Source organism: Hydra vulgaris, chromosome 07, assembly GCF_038396675.1.
Source record: "Hydra vulgaris chromosome 07, alternate assembly HydraT2T_AEP".
NCBI classification, from domain to species: Eukaryota; Metazoa; Cnidaria; class Hydrozoa; order Anthoathecata; family Hydridae; genus Hydra; species Hydra vulgaris.
In genome coordinates, this window is record NC_088926.1 from 4702501 (window position 1) to 4718824 (window position 16324).

The following is a 16324-nucleotide window of genomic DNA, read 5'->3' on the forward strand; positions in this document are numbered from 1 at the left end:
CATATATATATATATATATATATATATATATATATATATATATATATATATATATATAGATATATATATATATATATATATATATATATATATATATATATATATATATATATATATATATATATATATATATATATATATATATATATATATATATATATATATATATATATAGATATATATATATATATATATATATAGATATATATATATATATATATATATATATATATATATATATATATATATATATATATATATATATATATATATATATATATATATATATATATATATAGATATATAGATATATAGATATATAGATATATAGATATATAGATATATATATATATATATATATATATATATATGAATATATATATATATATATATATATATATATATATATATATATATATATATATATATATATATATATATATATATATATATATATATATGTATATATATATATATATCAGTCTTGGTCAGGAAGCCATGCTATTGCAAGTCTTTTTATATGACAGCGAAAATAATACTTTGTTTCGGCAATTTGACCACAGCTGTTTTGAAAATTTGAACTTAAAAAATGCGCTAAAAAAGCGTATCTAGACTAAATCTAAGAGAAAATAAAAAGAAATTAACTAAAACCCAAAAAATAAACACATATAAACAACAAAAATAAAACCTAAAAAACGGAAACACTAAAATTATTTAAATCAAGTTTTTTTTTCTAAACACTGTGTTTAGTAAAAAAAATTGATTTTTAAATAATTGCAAGTGTTTTTATAATATTATGGAAACCCTTATAAATAAAGTAACAACTTTGATTGTTTGAATGATTGTTTAAATAACACACACATTTAATTAAAATTAAAATAATATTTTGTTATTTTTAATAAATACTTACATATTTGAAAAAAAAAAGATAATTTAACTCTTTTTAAAACCATTTTATGCTTTGATAAAAAATACATTTTTTAAACATTTAAACATAAAATTATCGTTGTCTAAAATCAAAACAAGTTTATTTTTATTTTAAATTATTGTTTATTATAAATAATGCATACTTATATAATTTATATAACATTATAATTATACAACATAAAAAAAATTATATACAACTTTTATTAAAACTCAAAACAAAAATGATTATCAGTACTTTGTAATTTATTTCAAAAAATTTTGCTAATATAAAAACATTTGTAAAGATAAATAGACTTTGATGTTATTTACTTTAATGCATAATTTAAAAATCATTTTTATTTAGCGCATTTTTGATATGTAAAAAGCTGCAATCAATTCGTCAAAATTAAGTATTATTAGCATGATTATATAAAGTTGTGCAATCACATGCCTTCCTGACCAAAACAGATATATTATAGGCCTTGTTAAGAAGCCTTACGCTATTTGACCAGCCTTACCCTATTTGACCAGCATATCTGTTGATATTTGACCAGCTTTACGCTATTTGACCAGCATATCTGTGGACCAGCCTCGCACCACTTCTTCATCTATTAAGCTGGCACATATGTATTTTTAATACATTGTTCCCAGTTTAGGATGTTGAATGCTGGATCTTTTTGACCCAATGCATGGATTTTGCTTGTGTTTTTATGACTAGGCAAAACTCATTTTATTATCTCCTAATGAGGGTACAGCTCTAAAACTCAGTTTTATGGTTCTGAGGGCGGCTGGTAGTAAGGTTTCCCGAACTCTGTGGTAGCTCTCAGAGAGGTTGATTCCATCAACAGCTAAAAAATATCAAAGTTTTAACAGTGACATGTTGCGAATGGATGGTGTCCCTATTTGTACTTTTGGTGTGCATTGCCGAGGCCACATTTGGAGCCCTTTGTTATGGCTTAGGGTTTATAAATAGTAATGTGGTAATTGCTTGGGCTTTTAAACAGTGTTCTGAGTACTATCTATGTTTTGAGTCAAGCTCTTCAACAAATTTAAAAATGAATAAAGTATCAAAAACTATAAAACACAAAAAACCATCACCATCACCAAGTTCTCTAAACCTATCATTCACTAATATTCGTGGTCTTCGAAGTAACTTTTCTTCTGCTGAGTCTTATCTCAGGACCTACTTGCTCTTTGAGAGACAAGTTTGAGTTCAGCAGTCTCATCTTGCAATCTTAGTGTTGATGGTTAACTTCCTTTAATTCGTAAAGACTCCAATAGTCAGGTTTGAATCCACAGATGATGTGCTTTCGTTTAGCACCATTTCACTATATCGCTTTTCTCTTTGTTCTATATCGCTCTCCTTCATCTCAAGACTGCACTCTTTCTGATGTTATTTCTGATCATATTGACCAAACCCTCTTTCTTTATCCATCAGCTAATAATGTTGTTGTCGGTGACTTTAATACTCACCACACTGAATGGCTTGGCTCTAGTGTCAGTGATTCTGCAGGCATTAAAGCTCACAACTTTTGCCTTTCTCAATCCCTAACTCAAATAGTAAACTTTACAACTCACTTTCCAGACAACCCGAATCATTTACCTTCTCTACTCGACTTACGCCTTGTTTCAGATCCTAGTCAATGCTCAGTTTGTCAGTTTCTTCTGATCACAGTTTGATCTCTCTATTCTTATTCATCACCTGAATCCCCCTATTATTACAGTTTTGATATCTCATTCTTATTCATCACCTGAATCCCCCTATTATTGTACTTCTTACAACTACAGTAAAGCTGACTGGAATTCTTTCCGTGATTTTCTTCGTGATGGCCCTTGGGTAGAAATCTTTCGTCTTTCTGTCAGCAAATATGTTTTTTACATAACTTCGTGGATTCAGACAGGCATAGAATCTTTTGTTCCCTCTCGACAATTCCAGGTCAAGCCTCACTCTCCTTAATGGTTTTCCTCACACTATGCGGCTGCGATTGTCAATCGAAACCGTTACTTCCATATCTAACAGTAAAACAATTCTCCATAAAACAGACATCTGTTTATTACTGCTAGAAACCATTGTAAAAAGGTTTTGTCTGACGCTAAAGCCCACTATTCTCAGGTCATGAAATCTCATATCTTATCTCAAAAATTTGGCTCTCGTGACTTCTGGAGAATCTTCAATAATATTAATAATAAGGGCAAAAATATTAATCAATAATATTAATAATAAGGGCAAACCTTTAATTCCACCTCTCTTGTATGGTTCTGACTTTGTCACCTCACCTAAAGACAAAGCCGAATTGTTTGCTAAAAACTTTTCATCAATATCAGCTCTTGACTCCACTAGTTGCGTTCTACCTGATATTGCCAACAAACAGGTTGATCCATTGCTTAACATTCGTATCACTCCAGCTTCTGTATCTAAAGTGACTTCTTGCTTAGACTCTTCTACAGCTTGTGGCCCGGACAACATAACTGTTATTGTCTTGCAGAAGTGTTCTCCGGAGCTGTCGTCTATACTCTCAAAACTATTCAACAAGTGCTTATCAGAGTCTTGTTTTCCAGCCTGCTGGAAAGCGGCATCTGTTATCCCTATTTTCAAAAATTCTGGAGAGCGATCTGATTCATCTAACTACTGCCCCATTAGTCTTCTTCCTATCATAAGCAAGGTTTTTGAATCTTTAACTAACAAACACTTAAATTCTCATCTTGAATCTAATAACTTACTTTGGATCAATTTGGATTTCGAACTTCTCGTTCTACAGCTGATTTGCTAACAGTAATAACTGACAGGTTTTATCATGCATTAGATGAAGGTGAAGAGGTTAAGGCCATCGCTCTCGACATTTCAAAAGCTTTTGATAAAGTTTGGCATGCTGGTCTTCTCCATAAGCTTTCTTCTTATGGTGTATCTGGCAACATCTTTAAGATCATTGAATCCTTCCTTTCCAATCGTAGCATAAAAGTTGTTCTCGATGGACAACACTCTTCTTCTTATTCTGTAACTTCAGGGGTTCCTCAAGGTTCTATCCTTGGCCCTATACTCTTTTTAATTTACATGAACAATCTTCCAGATATTCTCACAGCTATGGTGGCATTGTTTGCTGATGATACTACCATTTATTCTTGTCGTGATAAGAAGCCAACATTTGAGCTTGAAAAGGATCTCACTTTTGCTACAGCATGGGGCTCACAGTGGCTGGTGAACTTCGATACAGATAAAACTCTATTTTTTTCAGCCAATTGTTATTGCAATAATTTAGATCTTCCTATATTTAGAAAAATGATGTACTTGATGAGTCATCTACTCTTCATCTTCTAGGATTAACTCTTACTTCTGATCTTTTTTGGAAACCAAATATCAAATCTGTTGCAAAATTAGCATCTGCTAAGGTTGTATCTCTTTATCGAGCTTGACACTTTCTTACTTAGGATTCTATTCTCTATCTCTATAAATCTCAAATCCGGCCTAGTATGGAAAACTGTTGCCATATCTGGGGCGGATCTTGTAATGATGCCCTTTCTCTTTTAGACAAGGTGCAAAAACGCATTGTAAACATAGTTGGACCTGCTCTTGCAGCCAACCTTCAACCACTATCACATCGTTGTAATGTTGCTTCTCTTTCTCTTTTCTACAAATACTATAATGGGCACTGCTCTAAAGAGCTAGCGTTTCTTGTGCCATCTACTAAAATTCATTATTGTGTTACTCGTCATACAATTAAGTGTCATCCTTTTTCTGTGACTGTTCCTAAGTGCTCCAAAAACGCTTATTCGTCTAGTTTTTTTCCTGGAACATCAGGTCTTTGGAATTCTCTTCCTTCATCTTGCTTTCCTGATTCATATAATTTGCAATCCTTTAAGTCATCCGCCAATCATTATCTTGCTCTACAATCTTCATCTTTTCTCTTCCAGTAATTTCCAACTTTAATTACTGGTTGCTTGCAGCCTTGTTAGAAGCAAAGATGTTTAAAAATAATATTTGAATTTTACGTTCATATTCACGATTTCACGTATGCGCTTTGCAATTTATGTTAGGCAAAAACTTTTTTTAATTAGTTTATTTAAACAGTCTTTCAGAACAGTTTATGCGGAAAACATTAAGCTGTAATTAATTGTTGTAGAAAACATTTGTGGAATATTTTTTTATTAGACAAAAAAACAGATAGATAAATAAACTTTTTTCTATTTGCTGTTTTTTAAATAAGATTATTTTAATTTATTTTATTAAACCTAAATTAAATTTATTAAATAATTAAATATTATTTTATTTTATTAATAATAAAAACTATTTTAATAATAATAAATAATAATAAAATATTATAATTTATTTTATTAAATTTAATTACATTTTTTTTTTTAATTTTACAATACTCCGTTATACAATTTTTTTTTACTGCTAAAATTTCCAAACTGTTTAAGTAAAAAAAAAATTTAACAAATTTAATTCAAGCTACTTTTAAATGTTCGCATTACATATAACTTTATTTTACATTTCAGTTTTTTTTAAACAAAAGTTTTTTCTTTATCATTAATCTTTTGAATTGATCATGGACTGAACATAAATTAGAAATTAGAAACTAGTTTATGAGTAGTATGCGAAAATTTTGTTTAAGCCAAAATGTTAAAAAAAAGGTTGTTTTTATTTATTTTTGACAGTTAAAGTGATCCCTTAGTGCCGAGACAAGTTGTGTTCATGTCATAAGAATCCTTGAAAAATAAGTTTCGTGTTAATCAAACTTTTCAGAACAAATTATTTATTTTTTTAGAGATATTAGCGAAAAACTTTATAATTTTTAACACCATTTTTTTTTTTGGAAGATAATTTCCGGCTCTATGATTTAAAAAAAAAATACTAGTCTGATTAATGCGCTTTTGTAGTTAATAAATGACATCAATACAAAAACGTTTTTTTAACTTGAGTTATAAATGTTATGTTTGGGTTTTTCTTTTTGTCGTTAAATTTTATGTAGAAGAATTTAACTTTTTTTATAAAACGAACCAAACTTTTATAACCGAATAAAAATAACACAATCAATTAGTAAACGCTTTAAAAGCCCAACTTATATTTAATTTAATTTAAAAACATAACTTATACTAGTGCTATAAATATAAGATATATAAATTTCAAAATTATACTGATATTTGTCAAAAACAAGTTCTGCTAATAACATCTTAAAACCGAAAACACTATTACTTTTTTTGGATTTGATAAGATATAGTGAAAATATATTAGGTTTTACTAGGGCTGTGGAGTCAGAGCCATAGATTTAGAATCAGGATACTTTTAGCGGAGTAGGAGTCACTAAACAAAATCTGACTCTGACTCCAATAGTAAAACTTCTTGGTATTGCATGTGCGTATACAAAATATTTAATCTTCAAAGAATTTTTTATACATTTGTCAAAGAAAAAAAATTTTTAAATTATCGCATAATATTTTTTAAAGAATTCAAAGAATTTTTTAAAAATTTTGGTTTGGAGTCGGAGTCATACTCTGAAAATTTCAACAATTGGAGTCAGAGTTGGTAGTAAGTGACTGGGGCCCCGGCTAAAAATGAGACTTTTTTCAAACCCAGCCCCAGCTAAACTAAGATTTAGCAGGGGTTGATAGTCAGGGCCAGAAAAAAATTTATAATACTTTATATATTATAATTTTATGCTTATATTTACTATTTATTAAATACTGGCATATATTTATATATTTTCAAACTCTAACTTACTTAAAACAAGATTGCAAGCAACCACTATTAAGTTATGAGTTACTTTAAAATAGAGAATAAGTAAAAATACTAGGAAATGGTTAACTGAAGGCTGGAAAAGTTGTAGGTTGTATATAATAGAAAAACATGAAGATGGCTAATAGTTATAAGGTTTTTTTGATTTGCAAGGAAAAAAACTGGATTATTAAAAGTTTTTATAGCATGAAGGGACAGATACAGTAAATAGATGCAACTTGTTGAACAAGAAACAAGCAAGAATGTGTTTTGGTTTATCGTAATAGAGATAATAGCTTGTTTGAGCATTGACCATGATTGTATTTGTAGAAAAAAGAAAGAAATGTAACCTTACAACAATGGGAGAGTGGCTCAAGTTTGGCAGATAAAGCAGGTCTAATTTATTATATATATATATACTTTTTAATATTAATTCACCTCCCTAAAATGCCACTAAAGACGAGGAGGCTACTTAATTGTGGTTATAACCTCTCTCAACTATATAACTCCGAATCACGAACCTTGCCAACAAAGGCTGTTGCGCAGAAAAAACAAGTTGAGCGCAGTGCTACCAGGGACGTGGTGGGTACCTCTCGCTTATGATGCAAGCACTCTACTACTACACCATGGCCGCATTATTTTACAATGTGCTTGTAGACTTTGTCTGAGAGTAAGAGGGTTGTTATTCATCAATATAGGAATACTAACATTATTGGAATATTTTTTTGCAGTAAATAAATTAATTTAGCACTTTTTAAAATTAAATATCAGGGATGCGGAGTCCCAAAAGGACTCCGGCTTTTTATCTCTACTTTTTCCAAATCTGTAGTGTCCAGAAGCTCTAAACATGTTTGTTGATTTATTATCTGCTGTAATAAAAAAACTAATGAGATTTAATGACTTGAAACTTATTGTTTTTAAGCCCGGAGTCCTGGAGTCCCGGAGTCCTTGCTGCCATTATACCTAAGGACTCCGGCTTAAAAAATGATTGTTCTTTTAACCTAAAAGTCTTAGATTTTTTCCTATTAATAGTTCATAAACTTATTTATATTTTTAGAGCTCCTGGATACCAAAAACAAGGATAAAGTAATCTTTTTGTGACTTTCAAATCCTGAGTCCTTTTTAGGACTCCGCATCCCTGTTAAATATTATATAATGATATTGTAGAACCTAACATCTGATATAAGATACAGTATTTAGTAAACTGAGAATAACAGAGCTTAACATCAGACAGGACCTTTTTACATTGGCTTCTTAGAATAATAAAAGGACATTTGTTCTCAAGAGAGACGTTATTGTAAAAAAGATGAAATAAATGATTAATAAAGCAACTGCTCAAGTAGAATGAGGTTTAAATTAAAATTGAAGAGTAGGAATAAAAGCTTCCAAACTTTTAGTCCAGAAAGTATAAAAGCTTCTGAGATGCGCTTTAAGCATACATATTATGGATATAAACATATATATTCGCTATTTATTTAGATGCTGGCATACAATATCCTTTCATATTTATATAAAGTTTAGTATTTATATGATGTAGTATTTGCCAAAAGAGATGATGATGGTGATGATGATGATGATTAAGGACCGGGGAATATTCATTCAAATTTGGATTACAACGTTTACTAAAAAGCGAAGTTGATTTTGGCTTCGACTTCGGTGCCAAAGTTGTAATAGAAATTCTGTTTCAATTGAATGGATAAAACAGTTGTTAAGACAATCCTGTCCCATGGGAGCGCTTATAGAGTTCTTGACAAGAGCTAACTTGCTAAAAGAGCTCTTGCTTTCAGACACAGATACTGGCAAAGTAAGAAAGTTATGAAGACTGCATATCTGGGGGAAATTTGCTTCAAATCCCTTCACATAAATGCTATTAAGAAGATCTAAGAGTCGATCATATGTCAGTAGATAGTGTTAAACAGACAAAAAGTGGCGGAACTCATCAATAAACTTGTCTTCACTAAAATCTAGATAAGAGTTCTTCACTAAGATTTGGATAAAAAAGTACGAGATTTTTAACTTTAGATTCTTGACTGTTTGTTAAGTCTGAATTGATGTCAGGCGTAGACAAGAATAAAGAAAAAAAATCTATAATGCTGCTTCAGAGCTTGAAATGTTTCTGTAACCTGATGGATGAAGGTAACAAAGTAAACATTTTTTATTTCTTTATTGGATGTTTTCAATTTTTTATTTCCCATAATGATAATTTTTTTTTTGTTATTTGATGATGCCCCATAAACATGATGCCCGGGGGAAACCAACCTGGGTCCCCTACCCTCTGTGTGCCCCTGCTCTTTGCATGTTCTACCTATTTGTTATTCAATGTAGCATCACTTATTGCATGTACTACCTATTTTTCAATCGATGTTTGTACACTCCTTGTATGTTCTACCTATTTGTCAGTTGATGTACCAGCACGAAAATAATTATATATATTTATACTTTTATTTGGGAATTTAGAAATAACCTCTTTGTATTTGTGTTTGATTAAATGTATTAGACCCAAACCATATTAATTGCATGAATGTAGTAATTTACTTTGGTACACACCATCAAGCATGCCTGCAGTTTAACATAATTGTCTGAAAAGATGGTAATCTATGCTTTAAAAGAATGAGAGATATTGAACCAAAAAATTTTTTAGCATATTTGTTACAACAATACTGAAGGCATTTTGTTATTTTAACGTTATAATTTTGCCACAGAGTAGCACTATAAAAATAAATGCAATATAATTTAAACAACTTAAACTTTAATTTGATGGAACATAAATAAAACTGTCTGATTATAACATTTGTGGGTATAGACTTTATACTTCCTTGCTTATATCAAGATCTTACAATAACTTATTTAAAATTATAAAACAAAGGTTTAAACAACTCAACAAAAGCTATTTTACAACCACTAAGCTCTATTATGAAAATAAGTTCAATGCAATTTTTGATATTCATTTTGGAATAAATATTATGCATACTGCATTCTTGGCATTTTCTTTTCAAGACATTAAAGAAGAATCCTCATTCATAATGCTAAGTAATTTTGGAGGAGAAAACCAGGGAGGTGTAGTTAGAATCATTAAAAGCACATTTAAAAAGATACCACCTATATTATGTCCATTCTGCAAGTTTGTAATTTTAAAAATTAAGCTATGTATATAAAACTTAAAAAGAAGCGGTGAAAGTATACCATCTTGACATACGCCATTTCTAACTTCAAAACTACTTAATTTTGTTTCTCTGCCACTTGGAAATCATATCTATTTCAGAAACCTATATAATTTTATCCCATATAATTTTAATACCAACATTTTAGTTAGAACCAATATAGTCTTTATATTTATTGTGCAAGCAGTGACAAAAGACAAATCAGTATCGAATTTTTTTCAAGCTCACAAAAAAGATGAATGATGATGGTGAATCAACACAATAAAAGTATATAAGTTAGGACCTATAGAACTAGAAACTTTTATGAGGAATTATTACAGAACTATAAAACTTATGCACAAAAAAAAAAAGATTTAAATATAAATTTTGGTTACTTACTAAAATTTTTAAAAGAACTTAGTTATTAAAATATAAAAATTTGAAATTTTTTGCTTAAAAAAAAAGTTTTAAAAATGGGAAATATTGTATTAAAAAAATAGGAAAAAATGTTAATCAAATTGTGATGTTCAAATTTTTTGAAAAATTTATTTTAAAAACAAAAACTTACTGTATGATCATCAACATTTACAAAACTTTCAATCAAACATTTTAAAGGAATAGTATCATCAAGCTTTCCTTTTCCTTTTTTCTCTAGTATATTAGACATTTTATTTTGTGAACTTTAAAATTAAATTTCTAACTGTTATCTCTAAAAATTAGACAATTTGAATATATATATATATATATATATATATATATATATATATATATATATATATATATATATATATATATTATTTATATACTATATATTATATAATATATGCATATATTATATATATATATTTATTATATATATATATATACATATATATATATATATTATATATATATATATATATATATATATATATATATATATATATATATTATATATATATAAATACATATATAAATACATATATATATACATATATATATATATATATATATATATATATATATATATATATATATATATATATATATATATATTATATGTATTATTATAAAATATATATATAATAATTATATATATATTATATATATATATTATATGTATTATTATAATATATATATAATAATTATATATATATTATATATATATATATATTATATATTATATATATATATATATATATAATATATATATATATATATATATATATATATATATATATATATTATATACATATATATATAATATATATATATATATATATATATATATATATATATATATAAATTAGTAAATACACTTATAAAATTTTGTCTTAGACAGGGGGTGTCTCGTCTGAGAGAGTGATCGGGAAGTGTGTGTGCGTGTGTGTATGTGTGTGCCTGTGTGTGTGCGCGTGTGCGTATGTGTGTGTGTGTGTGCAATTATGCATGATTATATCACGTGCATAGATTAACCATACTATACAAAGATGATCCAAATCAAACTAAATAACATATGATTTGGTTTGATTTTGGAAGTTTATTAAATTTATTCAAAACTTATTCATCCATTTACAAATAGTAAAGTTACTAATAAAAAGTATACATCTTCTCTCTATTTTAAGATTATACAAGAAAAAACTTTTCACTAAATAATGAGAATAAAGAATATAGAGACTAAGCGAGAAGAGAACACTTTTACTTTACAAGACTTTAATAAAACAAAAGAGAATCTTTGTCGTTTTTAATGGTACCATCCTATGTTGAAACTTCCAGACCATGATCAAAACTGATTAATAAATAACTTTCAGCCTGAAAGTCGCTTTTCCATCAGTTTTGGTCGATTCACCTGCAAATACAAAGTATTAACAAATTGTGCACGGTAATCATATTTAAAACACGATTAATCGCCATGAGTAATCATGATTATTGATAACAAGCTAAACATTAAAGCTTGCGAGCCAGTCGCTTAATGCTATTAAACTCGAAAAAACTGAAAACATTTAATTAGATTCACATTAAAGGTTTTGCAATAATAACTTTCCAGTTAACAATATTATGTTTAACACAGTTGAAACAGTGTCTTATCAGACGCTACAAATCACGTGTAGTACCATAGGCCCGAAGGCAGAATTTTTTTATGTTTTTTAGAAATGACACTTTTAGGAATTTTGCCATGACGCAAGTTTGAAAATGAGACTCCAAACTTAAAATCGCGGCTCCAATCAGCGTCTTTTTGCAAAACATTCTTATTTCACATAAACATGAACATACTTTAGTTTAGCACATTACTGAATTTTTGCTCAATTAGGATCATGCACGCAACATTAAAAACTACCTCATTTTGTAAGTTACCTAATTTTCCAAACTTCACATTTTTACTATAAATATAATTTTAAACACGAATCCGTTCAGTATGTTATCGAATTTTTTCATTTTATAGGCATTTACCAACATTCACGGGGGAGAAAACTTTTTTTTGTTATTGTTGCTTATTTTTCGTGCTTGAGATAACTTTTAGGCGTTTTTTAAACTTTAAACATTGTATAATTATACTTGTACCAATTCAGGTTTTTAAGAAGAGTTACTGATATTAGAAGTTGGTAACAAAAATACTCCGTAGATTTTCCCCATTCCTAGAAACTAAATCTAGTGGATGTGAAGGAAACAATAGTTTTTAAAAAGTATTGTTTAAATCAAATCAAAATTTGTTATAAGATTTCAAACTTCATTAAAAATTATACTGGCTTAAAAAAAAAACTTAAAAATGGGTGAATACAAAACTATAATTACACTTTGTATTTTAAAACGTCAAAAAGTTTTTTTAAATACTAATAATGCCATTTTATACGCTTAAGTTTACTTTATCGCTTCAAAAAAAATACTTTGCTTTCGGTTATTCATAACGAATGGTGTCCTTTGAGTGTAACTTTTTTAAGAATTTTTTTTTTCGACGCGTGTTTATTTTATGTTTCCTTAGTTAGATTAGTTGGTAATTTTTATATTTTATTAAAGTTGGGGTCAGAAATTGCATAAAAAGTCATCTTGCCCAGGTTTTAAATGAGGTTGATTGTACAATTTGACAATTGCAATCGGCCTAAATTCTTTCCGCAGTTTTGTAACAAATGCTCGTTATTACAAATTTTTTTATTTCATGTTTATTGACTGTCCCAATAATCTTGAAATACTCGATATGTAAAAGACATTGAGTTTTATTGTTCAAAAAATTGCATCAACTCTTCAATCAGATCTTCTCAACGACTCAACGCATTTTTTAGTTGTTATAACTAGAATTTTTTTTTAATTTTTATCTTTAGTTGGTTTTTTTATTTAAGTATTCTTTTAATTACTCATTGACTTGGACATTCCCCCCCCCCCCCTAAATGTTGAATGAAATAGTTTTTTCAATCAATTAAATAAATTTCTTGAAAGACAAAAAAAAATTTGATTTGATTTGTATTTATTTAAATACAGTTCAAAGTTCTTTACAACTTTTTAAAAATTAAAAAAAAGAGTTAAATTGTTTAAAAAACTGAAACTTTAAACTAAAATTATGTATTGAAATTTCATTACTACTCTGATGAACCTTATTTTTCTAAATTTTTCAACTTTGACGTAATATATAATGACGTTTTTACGATTACTTGTAACGTACTTTTAGAAAATTTAAGTATACAGTTTATACTAAACTGGAAATATTATAGAAGAAAAGTATTGGCTAGTTAGAAAATCGAAGTATGCAAAAGGTTTTTTTTTTTTTTTTTTTTTTTTTGGGGGGGGGGGGGGGGTCAAATCTAGTGAAAGCAGAACTTAATTATTGATAAATATTTAAGACATAAGTAGTTTAGGTATATTTAAGACTTAATTAAAACTTAAAAACTAAAGTATGTTTAAACAAATAAAAATATCTAAAAGTTTACTACTTAAATGTTTGTGTAACACAAATGAGAGGCTGGCACAGAGGCTGAGCAGTAATTATTTATTTTTTGTATTATTATAATATTTATTATATTATCAATCTATATTTTTATATATTTGAGTATTTGTATACTAATTTGAAGTCAGTATTTATTTATTATTTAGTATTTATATGTAATTGTGGCGCTAATAAACGTGCAATAATTATGTACCAACCAATAATTATATTTATGAAAAAGATATTATTCTTTTTCATTAATATAGAAATGATATACTTTTTTTAAAACATGTTTTTTTTTTTTTTTTTTTCAAATAGAATTTAAAATATTAGCAGTAATAGCAATCACTTAAGAGTCAACAAGTTTGATGTTTGCGATATAAGCATGATCAGTAAAAAAGGATAGCGTGAACTTTCTTGTTAAATGCTTTTCCGCGACGTTTTATGATTAGACGTTTATGTCCTCATAGAACACTTAAATATTTTAAAATAAATAAAATTAGGTGACGTTAAATTTAGTTAATGTAGCATTTTTTGGAGGAAAACGCTTTCGGCTCATTATTCTACTTGTTTTACATAAAGTACAATTAATAAGATGAAAAAACTTTTTACCTGGAAAAACCAAAATTTATTTCAAAGTCAAGAAAACCTAAACTTCGATTTGATCGATTTTGAGGCTATGATCAATTTGGTCGTAACTTATTTAGCTGCAAGTATAATCTTAAAACAACTTCGATTAACATTGTTGTTTCTAGCGTATATTACTGTAAAAAAAACTGTAAAAACTTTTAACAGTACCGATAAAAATGAATTGAAAAAATTCTTTAATTTGCAAAAACACGCAATAAAAATTACGTCATGGTTGTCTTCGCTAACAGTTAGTACAGACAGCTATAAATCATATCCAACGTAAGCCGTTTCACATGTTCCCAGTGCCGCCGAGAGGGGGAGAATGGGGCAGTTTGTCCCGAACGGCAGATATCCAAGGGGCGCCAAATGAAATACTTAACCAGGTATTTACATAACAGTTATATACAGCCCAAATGTTATTTTGTGGCAACTAAATTATCAATTCCAGAGGACCGATGGTATGGAATAAAATGGTCAAAAATAAAATTAAAACTTAAAATTTTAACATCGTTTTATGAATTTAAAGCAAATTTGAGGCATAAATTCCTACTGATAGACAAAAGCATAAGCAAAGTAGGCAGCCGACTAGGTCCTCCGATTGGTTCACGAAAGTTTTTAGAGGTTTAAATATTTTTCTAAAGTTTACGAAAAGAAAGTTATTCTTCAATGCAATTGAGTTTTGCTGTTAAATAAATTATTAGAACGTTGATAAATATATATCTACAATTTGTTAAACGAATTCGCTAACAAAAGGTCGTAAAAAAAAGAACATTACTCAGTTTTTAACAAAAAAGAACATTACTCAGTTTTTAACAAAAAAGAACATTACTCAGTTTTTAACAAAAAAGAACATTACTCAGTTTTTAACAAAAATATAATGTACAGCTAAAATAAGAAATTGAATTTATTTAAACCACATTTGGCAACATCAACTTCAGATGGTCAGAACGATGAGGATAAGCAATTATTTTTCCTATCGCCAACGTGTGATCAAAGTAGTCAGATAACTTTAGAAGAAGTGGTCAAGGAATTGGCTAATTTACAGAGAGAAATCATGGGGACGGAAGATACAGATTTATGCGGTGCAAATGAGAGCCAAAGCAGTAACCTTGATTGGAAAGATACAGGCTTATGACCATCTATAATTAGCGATAAAGAACGTATTTACTTGGTCAAAAAAGGAATGTTTTGTCCTTTGTGTTCCTTTGTTTTTAGGAACAAAGTATCCACAAGGTCAGAGTTCTGAAAAGTGGCATCTCTCTGTGGAATTTGTTTTAGGAAGTTACAAAATGGTGAATCCTTAAATTTCTGTTGGCTAATCTATTCAAACCATAAAGTTTTTTGCTTTCGATCGAAAAAATCAAAGCCACAATTAAAGAAAAAAGCGATTGAAAAAGTATATCTAATGTTCTAGCTGATCATAAACTTTTCATTAAGCACATTTGTCATGTCAGTGCTTGTATGAGCTAAAAAAAATTGATTTAAAATACGAGAGATAATTGATATTTTACAATCATTACAATTCAAAATCATTACTTGGGCAAAAAAATTCAAAAAGAGGTAATTAATCTGATCAGTGATGTTGCTTTACAAAAAATTATAAATAATGTTAAAAATTCAAAATATTATTTCATTTCACCAAAAGCAAATAACTATATTTTGCGAATATGTAACTTGGAAGAAATTGATGAATTATTTTGTGGGACTCCTACCTGTCAAGACTATCATTGGTTCAGGTCTTGCGGAAGCATACTTACAAAAGCTTAAAGATCTGAACTTAAATGTGCAGAACTGCAAGTGCTAATGTTATGATAACAGAGCAAATATGGCTGCAGTTGTTGGGGACAAAATGGTATACTTAACTTCAAATCATTTTATGTGCCACGTGTATATACATTTACTTTTGGTTCAGATATTGATCCGAAGAATTTAGGCAATGAGTTGTAAATATTTTCAACATTGGTCCAGATAGTGTTTCGTCTTCTCTTGATGCTTTACGTTTTATTTATGAATATGGTTTGAATACTGCTTTTCCAAATGTCG

The 16324-nt window shown here is 28.2% G+C and overlaps 1 protein-coding gene across 1 annotated transcript in view; it reads right to left on the bottom strand.

Annotated features, from left to right (window-relative positions):
* Nucleotides 1-10467, bottom strand: part of LOC136082254 (PX domain-containing protein kinase-like protein) — a 75567-nt gene extending 65100 nt beyond the window's left edge. Inside the window, exon 1 of the mRNA XM_065800854.1 lies at nt 10325-10467. Coding sequence (XP_065656926.1) covers nt 10325-10423 — 99 coding nt within the window. The 5' untranslated portion in view covers nt 10424-10467. The remainder of the gene's footprint in view (nt 1-10324) is intronic.
* Between the last annotated feature and the right edge of the window lie 5857 nt (nt 10468-16324).